We start from the raw sequence: 18,376 nt of genomic DNA, 5'->3' as shown, positions 1-18,376 counted from the left end.
ACAGTTCAGCAAAAAACGAGCCTAGGCCCAAAAAACCTGACTCGCGGTTGACCGTAGAAACAGTCACGGTCGACTGCAGATATAGTCGCGGTCGACCGTAAAAAATCCCGAGACCAAATCTGATTACATGGTTTGGCGCGGTCGACCGCACATGATGTCGCGGTCGATCGCAAAAAGTCCAGAGACTTTTTGTGGACCTGTGCACGTTCGCGGTCAACCACAGCGCCACTCGTGGTCGACCGTGAAGCCTACAAGCTGATTCCTTCATCGTTTTGCCTGACCTTCATCGCCGTCGTTCTTATTCCTCCATTTTTTTATGTTTCCTCTTCAAAAATAAGGTATAGAGCAAGTCGGATAGTTAGGCTCCACATATCCTAACAATGTCCTTGTGGGATTAAGTGAAAAAATAAAATATTTTGGGGGATTTTCTAAAATTCCCATACTTATTGGGTGGTTTCAAAAAATTTAGACCTCAATGTCAAATGACTAAACTTATTGTAGGTTTAGTGACATTTATCATAATTTTAAATCCCCCCAAATTACTTCATTCTCCTAAGTTTGCCCTTCTGCTTAACGAATAAAGCATCGACATAGAATATTTTGTTAAATGAATGAATACTTTTTAAAAATAACTAATCTATTCTTAAATAAATAAATTTAATAATTTTAATCAAAATTTAATAGCCATTAATTCATATTTTCTTTGCCCAAAATCCCATAAACTAGATGATGGCAAAATATGCAATATGCCTTCTCTTTTTTTCCTTCTCGGTAAATTTTTGCAAAATCTCACAATCATGAATCCAAGTCAAATCGATTAAGCGACATCAAAACAAGTCAGACACATTAAATTTCATTTAGCTATGAGAAATATTCTATTTAGTGTCATTTATCCTTTTAAGAAAAAAATTTAGATATATATTTAGTGTCATTTATCCTTTTAAGAAAAAAGATTTTAGATATATACACCGTGAATTATAGACATTTTTAAAATTTGCCCATTAAGTCATCATAATTTTAAATCCCTCGAAATTACTTCATTCTCCTAAGTTTGCTCTCAAGCTTAATGAATAAAGCATCAACATAGGATATTCAATTAAATTAATGAAGACTTCTTTAAAATGGCTTGAAAATTTAAAATTTATAAAAAAGCCTAAAGTTTTCAAAACGGTACAAAAAAAATCTAAGAATTACAAACAGCTCCATAATTATTTTTGAATTTTTAAAAAACACCCTAAAACTTTTAAAAGCTTCAAAAAATACCCTAAAAATTTAAAACTTACAAAAAATTCTTTAAACAGACATATAGTAAATTGATAACTAGGATTACAAATATCCCCTTAAAAATTTTAGAATTTTATAAAAAACATCCTAAAACATTCAAAAGTAGCAAAAAAACCTTCTAATTTGAAATTTATAAAGAAAACCATGAGAATTTCAAACCTACAACCGTTATGCTGAAAATGTAAGAATTACAAGCAGCTCCTATAAAATTTTAAATTTATAGAAAACAACCTAAAAGTTTTATAAATTGCTACAAACTAGCTCAAAAATTAAAATTATAAGAAAACACCTCTCTATAATTTTTTTATCTTTTCAGGTTGTAAATGTCAAAATTTAAGGGTATTTTTAAGTTTTAGGGTATGTTTTGAAAATTCCAAAATTTTCAAGGTGCTCTTTGTAACCTAGATTTTCAATTTACTATTGTAGGTAAAAATGTTTTAAGGAGTTTCTTGAAAAATTTTCATTTTATGGTGTTTTTTGCACCTTTTGAAAGTTTTAGAGTTTTTTTTGCAAATAAAATATTTGTTGAGGTCTATTTGTAATTCTTATGTTTTTTCAGTGCACTGTTCTTGGTTTAATATTTTAGGTCCTTTTTGCAAATTTTAAAATTTTGAGGGTTGTTTGTAAGTTTTAAAAGTTTTAGGGTTTTTTGTGCAAATCCCAAAATTTTTAGAGCGCTATTTCTTATTCTAAGATTTTCAATGTACTATATATGAATTTGAAATATGTACACTTTATTGTGAATTTTAAAATTTTGAGGGTGTTTATTGTAATTTTAAAAGTTTAAATTTTTTTTTGCAAATTATAAAGTTTTATGGTGGTGTTTGCCATTCATAGATTTCCTCTGTTCCTTTTAGGTTTGAAAATTTCAAGCTTTTTTTGTAAGCATTAAAATTCTAGGGTGTTTTTACAAAATTTTAAAAGTTTTAGGGTGTTTTTTGTAAATTTAAAACTTTTCAAGGCCAATTGTGTGTCTTAAATTTCAGTTTATTCTTTTATGTTTGAATTTTTTTGTAAATTTATAATATTTATGGTGATTTTTTGTAAGTTTTTAATATTTTATTGTGTTTACTACAAATTCTAAAACTTAAAGCCTACAAATTCAGTCTATAGGTTGTTGTTGGAGTATGCAAGCCGCAGAATATAAAACTTAAACAATCAAGAAACCCAAAATCTACCAAGCAATCAAGACAAACAGCAAACAATAAGATTTAACGTGGTTCCACGCGATCAAGATGATCCGTGTACGTCCACTGGGAGAAGGGGGAAGATATTATTTCTTTTGAGAAGAGATTACAAGAGGTTGAAACTACACACCCCTAATAATGATGGAATATAGATCTCTTTTTTTTTTCTTGTTTGCAAACCCATGGATTGATACAATATATATAGAGATTGATTTTGCTCAATCCTATTAGAATTCTAACTTGAATCCTAATTGAATTTCCCAATTCAATTAATTCATTCAATTCAATCCTAATTAGAATAGTATAACTAATCCTAATTAGAGTCCAAACTCAATCTTGCTTATCAACTGATTTGAGTCATCCCCAACTCAACAGTTGCAGCTTTAAAGTTTAAATCTATGCAACTCGATATTTTAAGTCTCTCAAATCCTAATGTTATTACAATTAGGTCCATCCATAATAAAAATATCCTCATTTAATATTTCTTTAAAAGATTATTCGCAAAAAATACTAACTTATCTATATTAGAACGCAAATGCCGCGGCAAGATCAATTTTGATCGTCACTTTTTTCAGACAACACCGGTAGAAATTTACAAATAGTCCAGCTGCGAGAAAAGCCTCACTTTTCCTCAGCTCCCAATATTTCATACCGATCATCGAGAGTTTAGGGTTCGCAAGAAAGAGAGATGGCAGAGGAACAGGAGATACGATCAGAAGTCGAGGCTGTTCTGGCCGTCTACGGATCTCGCCGTCCACATCAGGCCTCGCACCGCCGACGATTCAACCCAACAAGTAATCCTCTCTCTCTCTCTGGTTCTAGGGTTTGTCTCTAATTCAAGATTTCTGTGCTGCAAGTGATTTGATTGTTATTATGTTCTTATTGATTGCTAGGTTTTGCATAAATCTCGCAGTTAAGCTAAAAGTTTAGTCTTTTTTTTTTCTTCCGAAAGTTCAATTTTTGTGAAGTTTTTGTAGTAGAGTGAACTGAACATTGATGAATGTATCAAGGAAAATAGTCAGTCTTTACAGAAGTACAAGAAAGACAAGTTCTTTCAGAGATACAGATTAAACCTCAGAGAACAGCACATCTACTTCATTTCGACAAAATCCTACAAAAACAACAGAAAAACTACCGAAACAAGCTAGAAAACTAAACTTTAGTCTATCAAATACATAAGAGGAAATTAACATCCATCTATGTGAACCACTATTATAAATAGCGGTAAATAGCTCCGCAATAACGGCGCTAATAGCGTTAGCGGTCCCTTCCTACTACACTATGCCGTCGCCTAATAACGGTGACATATTACGTAATATACGTTTTTTTCTTGCAAAATCGGCCAATAGTGCACCATAGCAGTGAGTAGTGGGCGATTGCGGGCAAAATCCGTTTTTTTATCGCTATTTAAAAGCGGTTTGAGATTTATTTTTTTAAAGTTAAACTCGACCCGCAACAACTACATCCCACCGCCTCCCTCGCTTTCCGGCATACTCCCGCCGCCTTCCATAGCCTCTGGCACCTCCATCAGCACTTCCTCTCACCTCCTCTCGCCGTAAGCTCCTCCTAGTGCAGTCCTCTCACCGCTTAGCTCATCTTCTCGAAGATGACAACTCTTTGACTTCTCCAGTTATCTTCGGTATGATGTGATGATTACATGTCTATTTCATGTTTAGAATCTCTTTAAATCATCAAATGCACTTTTAGATTTTCTAAACTTTTTTTATAATTTTTTTTAATATTTATACATATCTAAATTAGGTCGTTATTTGACTTTGCGTTTTTATCGTTATTTTACCGCAATAGCCCCAAATAGCCTTAGCGATGCCTCACCGTTACGCTATCCGATATCGATAACCTTGATGTGAATCTAGCTTAACATGGGAAAAACTAAGTAGAAAACACAAATGAGTAGATTCATCTTACTATAAGGTAAGAGAATCCAAGGAGGAAAATGTTAGCAAAGGATAAGAGGCTTAAGAGCTACATTTTATCATTACCAGAACCTTGGTTCTCTCGTAGAGAGTTTTATACAGGGTTAAGTGGGGAAACTGGTTAGATTTGGAGCTGTTCGGTCTTGCATCAATTACTCCCCCGATGAAATCGATCTACCTTGGCCAAGGTCGAACCAGGATCCAGCAGAGGTAGCAAATGGCGCGGTGCAATGATGAAGCTAAGATTTTTTTTCTTCCGTGGGCCAACGTAACGATCATACTAGACAATTAATCAAAAAGCAAAAAATGACGATGTATAAGAAACTCTCATATTTTTAAGTAGATGAAAGAAAAATCTGGAATAGAAGTTTTATCAAAAATCATTTTCAGGAATACTTGAGGCATTTCAATATATCCACCAATCATTGAATCAACATGCTCCAATGTTCTAAAGTTTCTTCTTAACTACAAAGAAGCATGGAAAAATGTGTAATACCAAAAAAGAAAGTATCTTGTGTGTATTTACAAACATTTACATAACAATATAGATATCATATTTAGTTTCACATTTAACCAAAAGCTACAACATACTTATGCTCAAAAGGTGCATAATACATTTTTAGAAAAAAAATTAAGAAAAAAGATATTATATCACAATTATCATATTACAAGAGTCATAGTATTTTTGATAAACAAACTTAAACTAGCTAAGTTGTCGTCGACATTCTTTTAATTGAACTAAACTCCTCTATGATTGCATCTGTGCAAAATTTCTTTGCACTTTCTTTGTCCATGTACGAAATCAAGGAATAATTAAGAATTCATTTTCCATCTTACTTCGAAGCTTTGTCTTGACTATCTTCATGATCGAGAATGCTCATTCTATAGTTGCCATTGATACAGAAAGAGTAAACGCAAGCCAATCAATCTATCAATAAGTGGATAAATTGTTGACTTGCTTGTTCTCGGCAAGCCTTGACATAATCCGTGAATGTTAGACGACATTTATAATTTGGAATGATTGCAAACATCATGCTCATAATGTTGAAGTTCCACTTTCAAGCGCACTGACTAGTTCTTGCTCTAAGAAATCTGTAGTATACTTTTCTGCTATCTTAGAAATGTCACCAAATTTGAGTGACATAAATCTCTCTCTAAAGCGGTGCTAAGAACAAGTAACTCCACTTTATGCTCATTGAGTCTGTTATCTAGTTCTTACAATTAATAATCAATTGTTATAAGAAAACCAAGTGTGCTCAACACCAGCGGGATCTTCTTGCCTTAGAGATGGGCCACACCTCGCAACATATCGAGAACCCATATCCGGGAGCTCAATATAATGTTGGTCGCAAAATGATTTAACTTTCTTAAAGAAAGCATTCCAACCAACCCGAATATCAGAGATTCTAAATCAGTCGTTTCATGCTTGAAACAAGATGCGTAGCATTCAAAACGTCTTGAGATTGACATTGTAAAGCTTGACAAAGACGATAAGTGATTTCCATAATATCCTTCATAAGATGTTAGATGAAAGCAAATTCAAGTGATAATAGATGATCCAAAGCATAATCCACATCTCCACATTGAGAGAAATTTCCTTCCTTGGTAAGGCCATCTAGAGCCATAAAAGTTGCATTAAACATCTTTAGCCTTGAATCTAGATGAGAACTCCATCGAGTATGTCTGACACATTTTAAAGTGCCATTAAGTCCTCTTTCGGTCTCAACTTTATTATTTGCAATCATGGATGCAAATTTTCAGAGTGAACATCCTCTAATTCATCATTATATTTGCTAGATGTACTAACAACATTGATGATAAAAACGAAGGTGTCGAAGAATTAATGAACGGAAGATACTTTTCAAGATGCCGTAACCAACGCAAGTTGGAGGCGATGAGCTTAGCAATGAATATAATAAGCTTGTGGTTATTGCTTGCGAATTAGAGCTTGCAAGGTATTCCATTCACCTGTCATATTACTAGCCCTGTCATATCCTTGCCCTCTAATATTTTGAACATCGAACCCATGATGAGAAAGAACATAAAAATGTCATTGTTCAAAGCCGCGGTGTCTTGTACATGGACAAGACCAAAGAAACGTTCGTGTATGAATCCATCTTTATCCACAGATCTCAAAACAATGGTCATTCGTTCTCTTTTAGATTCATCATGTAATTCATCAACAATGATGCAAAATTTTGCATCACCTATTGCTTCTCGAATTTCTCTCTTGACTTTGCAAGAAAAGACATGAAAACTTTTCTTTTGAATATGTGATGATGTATAAGATGGACTTCCAGGAGCTTTGTCTAAGATAACATTTGAAAATTTTTCATCGTAAGAGGCCAACAACTTTGTAAGTTCTATAAAGTTGCCATGAGAGAATTCATGTTTCCATCATGACCATGAAAAGCTCAAGCCTGAAATGTAAACCATTGAATTATGTCCATTGATACTCGAAGTCGTAGCCAATTTATCACAACTTGTTCATAAGTATGCTTTTCAGCCAACTTTTCAATGTGTTGAGAGGCATTTTTTAAATCATTGCTTGCTTTTACAACATTTTTATGGAATGACTTTGGGTTTTTTCCGATATGTCATAGAAAATCCCAACTTTTCCTATTATTGACTTTCTTCCAAGCTCTAAAGCCTCCTTAAACATATGTATTTTTTTCCAACTCGACCCATTGGCTTGATAAAAAGATAACGAGATAAGCGGAAAGCTGTATCACTAGGTGGAGAATATTCAAGCCACTATGGAAACAATTCAAACAAAAAATGGGAAAAGTGACGACGATGCTTCTCTAGACCTGATACATGATAACTTTGAAGTTTGCATTGATATGGATCGGCTCTCAAATAATATTGTCAAATCTTATCTTGTTGGTTTACATTATATTTTCATATCGGTGAGTGCAATCCTGGATCACGCTCCGAAGAAGAGAAGTCAATTGTTTCAAGTTCAAACTTTTGGAGTTTTTTAGGGCGAAGTAATGAAGTTTCTTGAATTAGAGTTACATGTTCATTATGTATGGGTTGTTGAAGAGATCTTCTCTTCAAATGCATCAATTGTATTTGGTTTGCCCATAACCGCAAACTACATATAGGATTACTTCATTAGACTGAATCTACCTACAAAGAAATTATTGATAATGATAAGATTCGCAATCTTCATATATTTGATTAAAATTATTTCAAAAGTGTTAAAGTTTTTATTTCATGCATCATTATATATAATCAAAAAAATAAATAACTTCTAGAATCTTACAGGAAACACTAATTCCACACTCAAATTTCTTTTAGAAGTAGACAAATACCAAATTTGAACTTAATAAAACAAAACTAATAGAGATCTTAAATAATGACAAAAAATTTCCCTTAAATCACTGACCATAGGTAGGTTCATAAGCATCTGTAGGGCAAAGAATTAGAGAAATAATCCCCTAAGATGAAGAGGGTCTAAGAAGGCGATCATCATCTCAGAGTCGTATACTCAAGAATCAAAGTCGGAGGGGCTTGTCGTGGTTTTGAAGCGGAGTATGTCAAAGAGCTCAAAGAGATTGATTTAGAGCTGGGTATAATTGATTAGGTTTGGAGAAGGGAATATGTTGTGAACGGGTTGTGTTATAAATGGGTTAGGTTTGAGTTTGAGCCTTTGATCTTTTGTGTTTGGGCCTAATTGCTTGCTCAGTTTCCAAGTAGCTCACGATTTATATACTTGAGACTACTATCTCCTATCGTTTTTGCAAAAATACAAGGGGAACGTGGCCACCTGCTCCCCATCTTTGCCAGTGGTGTGCTGGTAAATGACAACAGATGGCAGTTGGCGATGTTAACACCTAAGGTGGGTGAGGCAAGGTGGCCTGGTGGCGGAATTTATCAGGTCGCGCGTCAACTCAAGTGATAAATTTCTGGGACATTCTGTTGAACACTTGATGACATCATTAGGTAGGTGGAGAGGGCCTAACATATATGAGAGTTGTGGCAATCATAGGCCGAGGAGGAAGGGTGGTGGCAGTGATCAAGTTGGCACGCCATGTGAAGAGATTAAAGTTCCCTTGGATATTCTGTCGGCCATGTTGCAAGCATCCGCAGAGGTGAAGCTGATCAAGTTGGCACGCCATGTGAAGAGATTAAAGTTCCCTTGGATATTCTGTCAGCCACGTTGCAAGCATCATTGTTGGCGGGTGGAGAGGGACTCAAAGGTGGGAGTGTGGTAGTTGAAGGCGGAGGAGGGGATGATTGCAATCATTGGCCGCAGTGGACACGGCCTGCGACCTAGCTATGATGTCGTTAATGCATCAAACATCTGTTACATGACTTAAGGAACTAATTAAATGTTTCTCTTTCATTTCTATGAACAAAATTTTAAGAAACACAAGTTCTTTACACTGATATAGATTAAACCTCAAAGAGCAATGTATCTATCATTAGAGTTCATAACAAATTCAAATTCAAATTTCTCTTAAACATCTCTGGTTGGGAGTGAGTTTAATAAAAACCTACCCTCTCTTGACTTTTTTTTTTCAACAATGTCAATTTTCTTTACTTGATTCAGATTTTAATTTAATTGGATTATTTTTCTTGGTGCTAAGCTTATAATATTTTTACTATTTTAATTTCTCTTTTGAATTTCAATATATTAACAATTTTATCTTATCATAATAGTAGCTTCCTTTGTCAATAATTTGAGTTTATTAATGAATGATGAAGAAGGAGTTACTAATACAGTTAATTTGATTATATTGTTAATAGAAGCAATTCTTTAAATTCTTCTCAAAATTTCAAATATCATTTTCTACTTCTTGATGTACTAGTCTCCTTGTGGATTTTGAGATATATTTTTGTTTGCATGCAGTTTGTAGAAGTAATATTGGGGCTTAAATTAGATGGGCAGGTATGATTAAACATGCTGAAATAATTTTATCTTTTATCTTTATACACTTAAGCATAATATCTTGCGAATTTTTTAAATTTATAAATATTTAATCTAATGAGTTTTAGAATGTCCATAAAATTTTGACATTTTATATAATGAAATGATGAAGCAATCAGACCGAGAAAATATTGTCCATATATATGTGTGTGTGCGCGCGCGTTAATTTTCGTTCCTTATGCCATCTATAGTGTTTGCCTTCTGTTGTTTGAAACTTTAACATTTTTGGACCATGCTCTCGATCTGACTATGGTTTTTATCTGGCTTCTTGCTATGACTATTTTGTTGAGGAAGTGATACTACCATGAATAAAGAAGAGTATGGATGAAGGAGGAAATGGTTTTTTTAATCCTAATGAACCCGTATTATTAGGAAATAGCCTCCAAACTGTCTTACTTTCTTTTAAACCATACATGACATAAGGAATTTCATCATTAAGCCCCATTGCAATGTCTCTAAGATTATTCTCATTATGGAAACATAAATAGCAAACTTGATATGTTAAATGTTAGATCCTATGTTGTATGGACACAAGTATTGGTACGAGTGCGGATACAGGTATAAGACACGGCAAATTCATAACGAACGGGTTATGAGGAGCCGACTATATACGCATATTGAACAATTTATGTAAGATCGATATTATTTTTTTGTTCTTATGTTATGAGAATTAAAAGTCCAATAACATTTTTATGTTTCTTTCATTTAGATTATGAATTGGAATAAAACCATTGTTTTTTAGTTAGCTACCCTTATGACCTTTAAAATAATAGTTCTAAACTAGGTATGACCTGAAATGAACCCAACCCATGTTCAACGAGAAGTAGTTGTGAAGTGTAGGATAAACATCCATGAAGTGTATGACGAGTGTTCTAAATTAAAACATGCATTATATGATTGAGCATACGTTTGAATGGATGTATGTGTATGTTCAAGGAGTGCCCTATGAGTATCATTATTTGGTACAATACGGGTATGACACAAGATAGAAGTACCCACAACGTGTCCAAGGAGTGTTGGTGTCAGGTATATCTCGGGTATGAATACGGCTTCATGATAGAGGTACCTGCATAACATAGGCCGGATATCATAAGTTATAACATGTGGAGTGATGCCTAGAAGAGTGATGCCTAGATTCATCTGTAGGACATATAGTTCTACTATTTTTATTTATCTTAACTATGTTACTTTGATATTCTGTGCATGAACCTAATCAAACTGGCTGACTTTCTCATTATTGCTTTATAGCTGAAGTATCCAATTGATGTAGTGCCTATTTTACAACAGCAGGATAAAAGAGGAGCCTTCATCAATGATTTTTACATTGGCTTTATGAGTTCGTGTGCATACTCTTTAGCTTTGTTTAGGGGTGAACTCCTTTGCTAGATTAATGACTATTTCCATTTCCTCCATATTTGTTCTGATCCCTCTTTCACTAAATATCCTATCACTTCTAGCTGGTGTATATGTCAGGGTATTGGTTTAGACCACATTTATAAAACTTGGTGATTCTTCCTCAGCTTGCTCTCAATTAAAAGCTACCTCAACCTTGTGGAATGCATGAATATTTTATCTGATATTTTAGTGTCTTGTTGCCTATCCATTTCAATGTTCTCTATCTGGTTAAGCTCATTTTGGGCATGTTGTTACATGTGAGTCGTATTTGATCTTTCCACTCCCATCTTCTTGTTAAATTCTTTGAAACCATCCTTAATTTGACCGGGTCACCATACGATGAATGATTGATCTTGAAAACGTGAAAATGGTCTGGTATTGGAATTACACCCCCAATTCATATAAGTTTTCCAATTTGCATGTGTCTAGATTTGTGTTATTTCTAAATGTTTAGATTCTAGACATTTCCTTCGTAGTCTACTTTAATTATTGTCCCTTATTTAGTTTCATCAGATAAAAGATTAATGAGCATTGATATACACCAATAGATTGTACTTGGATTTTGTAGTAAGGCCATGAATAACTAATGCAAAGAGGTAAAATCTGACTATGATGTTCCCTGATTCTTTGTTCCCCCCTCAATCTCATCCAATCTATTAATGTAGTAGGTAAATAGCTTGCATGATAGAGCTCCTTGCCTAAAAACTAGAATTGATCTTTGCAAATGACTTTTTTTGCTCAATTGTTCTTTCTTTAAAATTTCGCGATATCTTCAAGTTGTTTCTTTCTTTCTCTCTTTAGTTAAAAGTGTTTTTTATATTTAGCGTCATGAAGTTTTTTGCTCATTCCCATCAACTAAAACTCATCAACAATCACATCATGACTCCAAGCTATTACCTGTTCCAGTTATTTGGATTAGGTGTTGAAAGTAGTATGTAAGAGTTTCTTATTAAAAAAAAAAAGCTAATTAAGCATTGAAAAGAGGGTTTTGTGAAGAACTTCAATAGTTGGAACACCTCTATAAGAAGTCGATCACATGTTTATGATTTGTTATTATATGATGTCGACCCTTCATGTGTTCAGAATTTTCATAGAAGTATGTACAAGAGAGGATGATGTAAAACGGGGGAGGGGGTCTATCGGAATCAGCGATTCAATTCGAATAATACAACGTTTCGCTAAAATTCATGATATTCGGTAGGAAATTTAATAAAACAAACAGTTAAGGTGACCGATGGGTTTTAACAAGATTTTCAATGATAACCATAAACAATTCCAATCTTGAATAATTTATTCGCAATATCAATTATCATTTTCGCAAGTTCTAAGATCAATATTAATTTTTCAACAGTCACAAATTCAGTTCTCTCAACTCACAATATAATTTAAGCAATGAATATATGATAAGAGTTTAGAGATTTAATACGCATGCAATTAACTGATAAAAATGAGATTAACAGAAAATAATAAGAAAGCGAAACCTTCGTATCGGACTCGAGTTGGAATCCAAACAGATCTGAAACAGACTTTGAATTACATACGAAGCATTAACGGGTCTGTTACTATACGGGTCGGGTCTGAACTGAAATCAGATCCCAAATGAACAGTGCGATCTGATTAAAAGTCGAATCCAATTAGATCAGGGGTCTGATTAAATGGGAACGGATCTAATCAGCGCCTCCTCTGCGTTGGCCTCAACCTGTGGGAAAGAGAGAACGACGAAGGACGCGACGATGGCGGGACTGAACTCCGACGAAGGACGACGCGGGCCGGGCTGGTGACTCGTCATAGGACTTGCAACTGATGGAGAGCGGAGAGGGGATCTCGGGTGTGGAGGCGGCGCTGCTCGGGTTGTCGGCTTTGGAGGTCAACAGGGGTTTCGAGGCTTGAGGAGGTGGAGATGATCGGGGGGTTTGGTTGCTGTTCTGGGCAGTGAGGACAGGGAGTTGGCGGTGTGAATCTGGGTGGAGGAGACAAGGAGTTGGTGGAACGGAGGTTGAAGGAGATGAATAGGAGATTTTGGTGATTGAGTTCTTTTTTTTTTTACGTGCGGCTGAGAACAATGAACAGAGAAAAGAAAACTCGGCTAGGGTTTCACACCCATTGGTTTCACACCAAAATAATCAGCCAACAATTTTCATTTTTATTCATCAATGATTTTTTTTCATGATTACAGCAGGGTTTATAAAGAGAAAATATTAGAGATTTACAAATCTCTCACAAAATCAAATCTCTCAAAATAAAATCTCACCAAATAAAAATTCCCTCAAATCACTCAATTACCAAAACTGCTAACTACTAAATTTAACCAAATTCGAAATTCAAATTTAAACTACTAAAAACCGAAATAAATAAAAACAAAAGTCAAATAACAACTAATATGGAAGCTTGTCCTCATCAGAGGACCCTAATACAAACCTTAACTGTGAGTTGAGAACTGGTAATCCTACCTTTTAATCTCGCAGGTTATGCTCACAAAACTAATGCAAACTTTAAATTAGTCTACTAAGTCTAGTGCAGAGAAGTGTCTAGTAGAGCAGGGAGGACAATAGTATCTACTATAGATCACATTCGTCCCCTAGGCATGAAGTGTGCCAAAGAGCTAGAGAAACTATGCTATCTACCTTTGCATTACTTGCCATCATCTTTTTCAGTGTTTCTTATTTCTAAAAAATATTTGAATGTTTGATTATTATGTGAACAGTGCACATGTGACTATGTTATAAAGAAATTGATATCAAACTATTGAATCTTCTTTTTCTCCTTTTGTCTACTATTTTTCAAGTTATTCTGCTATCTAGGCTCATTTTGTGTGCGTCAATTGTACATTTTATTATTCCGTTTTCAACTTGAAGTTTTATGTTCTTTTTCAACTAGCACAGATCTTGGACTTATTGTTGTTCTCTGAAAAACAATGCTGCCAAAATATTCTTAACCTTTTTGGTCCTCTTTAGAAGTTGTTCTAATCTTTATAAAAGTAACTTAAAATGTTGTTGCTTCTAACAAGTTGAAATTTTTTGACAGTATCCAGATAAACCTCCTTATGTATATATAGTAGACATGAAGGGTCTTGATGACAAACGACAATCATATTTGGTTACAAGGATAAATGACAAAGCCCACGAGCTCTCTTCATACCTGATGCTTGTAGCACTTTGTGAGGTACCTATTCTTTGAACTTTTAATGTTAATGGTTGGTGGCATATAAGTAGTGAACTAGCATGATTACTGGTACATTGATGTGATAATGTCTTTATCTTCTTATAGGAGCATGCTTTTTGTGTTGTCTTCCCCAGAGGGTTAAATATGATACCTTTTGCTCTTTTATAATTACTAATACAACTGAGGACATAATCGCATCTCGGGAAGCAGAAACGTTTACTAAATTGCATAAATGTATTAGGATCAAGAAATCTTTCTTCTTTTCACAATGGAAGACACGGTACAAGCTTCTTCATGCTAATCACCACATGAAGCAGAATCTTTCCCAAGATGTTAAGTAGGAGCAAGTGAGTCTGACTTCAAGTAGGAGCAAGTTAATAAGATGCAATGGCTTATATTTTGTATACTAGTGTCTTTAGTAAGTCAAGAAAAGAGCTCTTCGAGACTGTAATTCAGCACAAGTGGTGGTCTCACTGCTCTTGCAAAGTGACCAGTGGTTAACACAACCAGCTTCCCGAGGCGACTCCTAGCATGCTTGAATACCTTATTATCGGCACCACCTTGGATGTGCATGTAGTGGTTTTACTGTCACCATTGCCATCTCTGCTTGATGCCGATCACACCTAGCACAAACCAAGTTTGATTGGTGGTTTCCTTTGTGATAAAGCCCCTACCCTTAGCGCTGCACGCATCACCCGGTAATCTTGGAGTGAACATCCTATCAGAACCAGTCTCACGGTTACAATTATGCGGAAGAATAGCCTCTTGACATGTGTATAACCGTATGAGTACCAACCCCTTAATAGAGAGCTGCTTCTCATGTTTAGCCTCTGTTAGAACTAACAATTTTTTTTCCTAAAATACTAAGCACTGTCAGTATCCTGATGAGAAATGGTGTATCCCACTAAACTAATTCTTGTATCACATTAAACTAAAGAATCCTACCAAACATTGGTATCTCACAAGAATCCTCTAAATGTTGGTTTTTTTTTTGTGATGGCCTTCTTAAGTTCAAAAATATCACAAAGTCCCTTTCAGTTTGGCAAATTTAAAAATGTCATTTAACCCCCTTTAAGTTTGGTATGATCCAGAATTTTTTTGTTATGGCCTTCTTAAGTTCAAAAATATCACAAAGGCCCTTTCAGTTTGGCAAATTTAAAAATATATTTTAACTCCTTTTAAGTTTTCAAATTAAAATTCTAATTATTAATTTAAATTAACTAAGAATTGAACTATCTAAATCCCTAGCCCTAATTTAAGAAGCTCTTTAGAAAATTACCTTTAAAAATATTAAAAAGGACATAAAAAGGTTCTTTTTAGTAGGGGGTTATCTGATACAACTTAAGCGTCATTAAGCGACATTTTTAGAGTTTAAGGGAGTATCTCAGAAACGGTAAAAACTTAAAGGGGGTTAAGTGACATTTTTAAACATATGTAATGTTATCTCGAAAAGGGCCAAACTTAAGTGGGGTCTTAAGGAATTTACTTTTTTTTCCTTTAACCAATTTCTTGCGTCTTGCCAATCTTCCAAGGATTAGTTTATTCACAACTAAATAGAAACTTTATCTAACGAGCAATAGAAAATTTGGAAGTGATAGAATAGTTTCTGGAGGTCTTCTATAGAGTTTCTCGTATGTTCATCATTGAACATATAACATAAAAAAAGATAAATTGGATTTCATGTGCCATCATCTTTAAACAATCAATAAGAAAAGTAAACTCAAGCAATGCTGCCAATGCATAATACAATCAATATCTACTACTACAATGTCAGGAAGTTAATGTTAGTTATGCAATAAAAGAATTTTCAAGTAGTCTTATACTCCATCAAATCTTTGATGAGGAACATTGAGCTTGATAGAATTAACAAAGAAAATATTGAGCTTCATATGAGTATGAAGTTGCTCCCCTTTACATCGATATCTTGATCTGTACAAAGATATACTCTATTGGTACATGAAAAGCTAGATACAAAATGGGAACTAGAGCTAAAATTATCAGCAAACCTTGATAATCATCAAAGGTTAACGTTCGCAGTATTGCTTGATTTTGACTCAAAAAATTGAAATGCTAAAATAGTTAAATAATCACTTGTAGTACCTTTGTCTAGTCTAGTGTAAACAATACGGTCAAGTATTAATCAACCCCGAGTAAAAGATCACTATGAAAAATAAGTGGGACATAATCACCAAACATTTAAAGAATTGCTCTAAATTCTTTATAAATCTTTTCATTTATGTCTGGAATCACTATAATTCCTACTATAATAAATACACGAGTCATTTGCAGTCCGTACATTTGTTCACATAATTATTACAAATGATGCAATATGATTGGGATATACTAATTCTATATGATAATTTCAACAAATTTGGAAAAAATATACACTTGTCACTAAGGATATGAATTGAAATATTCAACTACCAATAAGGCTCTGGCATAAAAAATGAAGTAAAGTAAATCTAAGTAGGCAATAAACGAACTTGAGAGCGAACCATAGATTCTAAAATGAACCACATGCAATGGGTTCTTCTTAATACTTAGAACCTTCTTAGACTTGTTCTGAGTTGATGAGCAGTTAAGTTGACCTATTTTCACAAAATAATATAGATATAAACTTTTGGTGATGCAGCATATAAGAGGAAATAAATAATATATTATATACCTCTATCTCATTTTCTCTTTAGTAAGTGGGAACATGTACTTGCATATCTTGAAACAGTGTTTCTTTGGAATCTTCTCTTAAGTATGCACTGTAGTCTACAATGGGCTATAAGTAGGGGTGCTAAACCGTATCCGTATCCGAGGAAATATTCGTCACCGTATCCGTTAGGACACAGATATGGTTAGTCAAATCTATAACCGATAGGATATGGTTACGGATATGGTTTTGTAGTGAAATGTTCGGATCCGTATACGAAATATCCGAATACATATTAGTCATACTCTTACGATAGTTTTACTTTTTAGATTATGGATTTGTGGTTAATTTTGATGATCAAGATATCTAATCTTAGCTTTTCGGTTATAATGAACATAATGACGAGCTCTTTCGTATCACATTAATTATGTTTTTCTCAATACTATCTAATTTTCTCATATCCGTTTTGTATCCGCATGCATATTGTCTTATATATATGTATATGTATGTATGTATGCATGTGTATATATATATACATGCATACATATACACACATATGTATATATATGTATATATATATGTGTGTGTATATGTATGTATGTATGTACACACACACACACATACATACATACATACATACATATACACATATATGTGTGTGTATATATATATATGTACGTATGTGTATATGTATGTATATATATGTATATATATATGTATATATGTGTGTGTATATAAATACACACACACACATATATATATATATACATATATACACACACACATATATATGCGCGCACACACACACACACATATATACATACATACATACATATATATACACACACACACGCATACATATACACACATATATATAGACATATATGTGTATATGTATGTATGTGTATACACCCATATATATATATATATAGAGAGAGAGAGAGCAAGACTTCTATCAGCTTAAGTGGATATGGAATAGTTGTCCACCAAACTTTTTAGCCACTCATTTATTAATATAAAAAATCTCTTCATATCATGCAAGGATCCCTAGGCAAGATCCATGGATAAAAAGTTTGGTGGATAACTATTTCCTATCCACTTAAGTTGACACAAGTTTTCACCTATATATATATATATATATATATAAAGAGAGAAATTCTTATGTCAACGTAAGTGGATCATCCACCCGTTTCCTTCATTTTCCAAAAACGATTTTCTTTCACTTTTTTGTGTTTCCTTCACTTTCATGAAAAGTGTTTCTTGTATTTGTTTCGCCAAAAAATATGGGCTGAAAATACTTTCCACCACTTTTCTTAGTTTGGTTTAACTTGAAAAAAAAAAACAATTGATGTGTGAATAGATTCCCTCATTTTCTAGTGTTTAGTTCAAACTAAAAAATCAAGAAAACTTGATTATGGTCACCATGGTGTGATTACCACCCATATAAGACAAAATATTAACAACAAAAATTAAGGCACACAAAATATAATGTAACGCACTTAATTGGCTGCAAATTCAAAAAAGCAAGCAAACATTGCCTGAAATTCAGAAGTCAAACATACGACTCGACTTGGCCAACTCGATTGAAACCAAACCAACATTGCCTGAAACGAACTTGACTTTGACCAAACCAAGTTTGAAAATATCCAAGACTGAACCAAGGCTGTAACCAACTCGAGAGAAACCAAGACTCCAACAACCTAAGATTGAAATCAAACCAAGCCTGACAATCTTTCATGAAACTAAAGGCCAAGCACACAACTGAAACCAAACTCCAAGCAACAATTGAAACCAAAGGCCAAGCCTCTACATCACTACTCGAAAATAGAGGCTCAAC

General features: G+C 34.0%; 1 protein-coding gene across 1 annotated transcript in view; it reads left to right on the top strand.

Annotated features, from left to right (window-relative positions):
- LOC109825202 overlaps positions 3,000–18,376 on the top strand; it is a 42,590-nt gene continuing 27,213 nt past the window's right edge. Inside the window, 4 exon segments of the mRNA XM_020391984.1 lie at positions 3,000–3,215; positions 3,217–3,265; positions 9,264–9,302; positions 13,761–13,898. Of these exon segments, the coding sequence (XP_020247573.1) occupies positions 3,160–3,215; positions 3,217–3,265; positions 9,264–9,302; positions 13,761–13,898 (282 nt within the window). The 5' untranslated portion in view covers positions 3,000–3,159.

This window comes from Asparagus officinalis, chromosome 10, assembly GCF_001876935.1.
Source record: "Asparagus officinalis chromosome 10, Aspof.V1, whole genome shotgun sequence".
NCBI lineage: Eukaryota > Viridiplantae > Streptophyta > Magnoliopsida > Asparagales > Asparagaceae > Asparagus > Asparagus officinalis.
The sequence above is the reverse complement of the archived record's forward strand: the minus strand, read 5'-3'. Positions and strand labels throughout refer to the sequence as shown.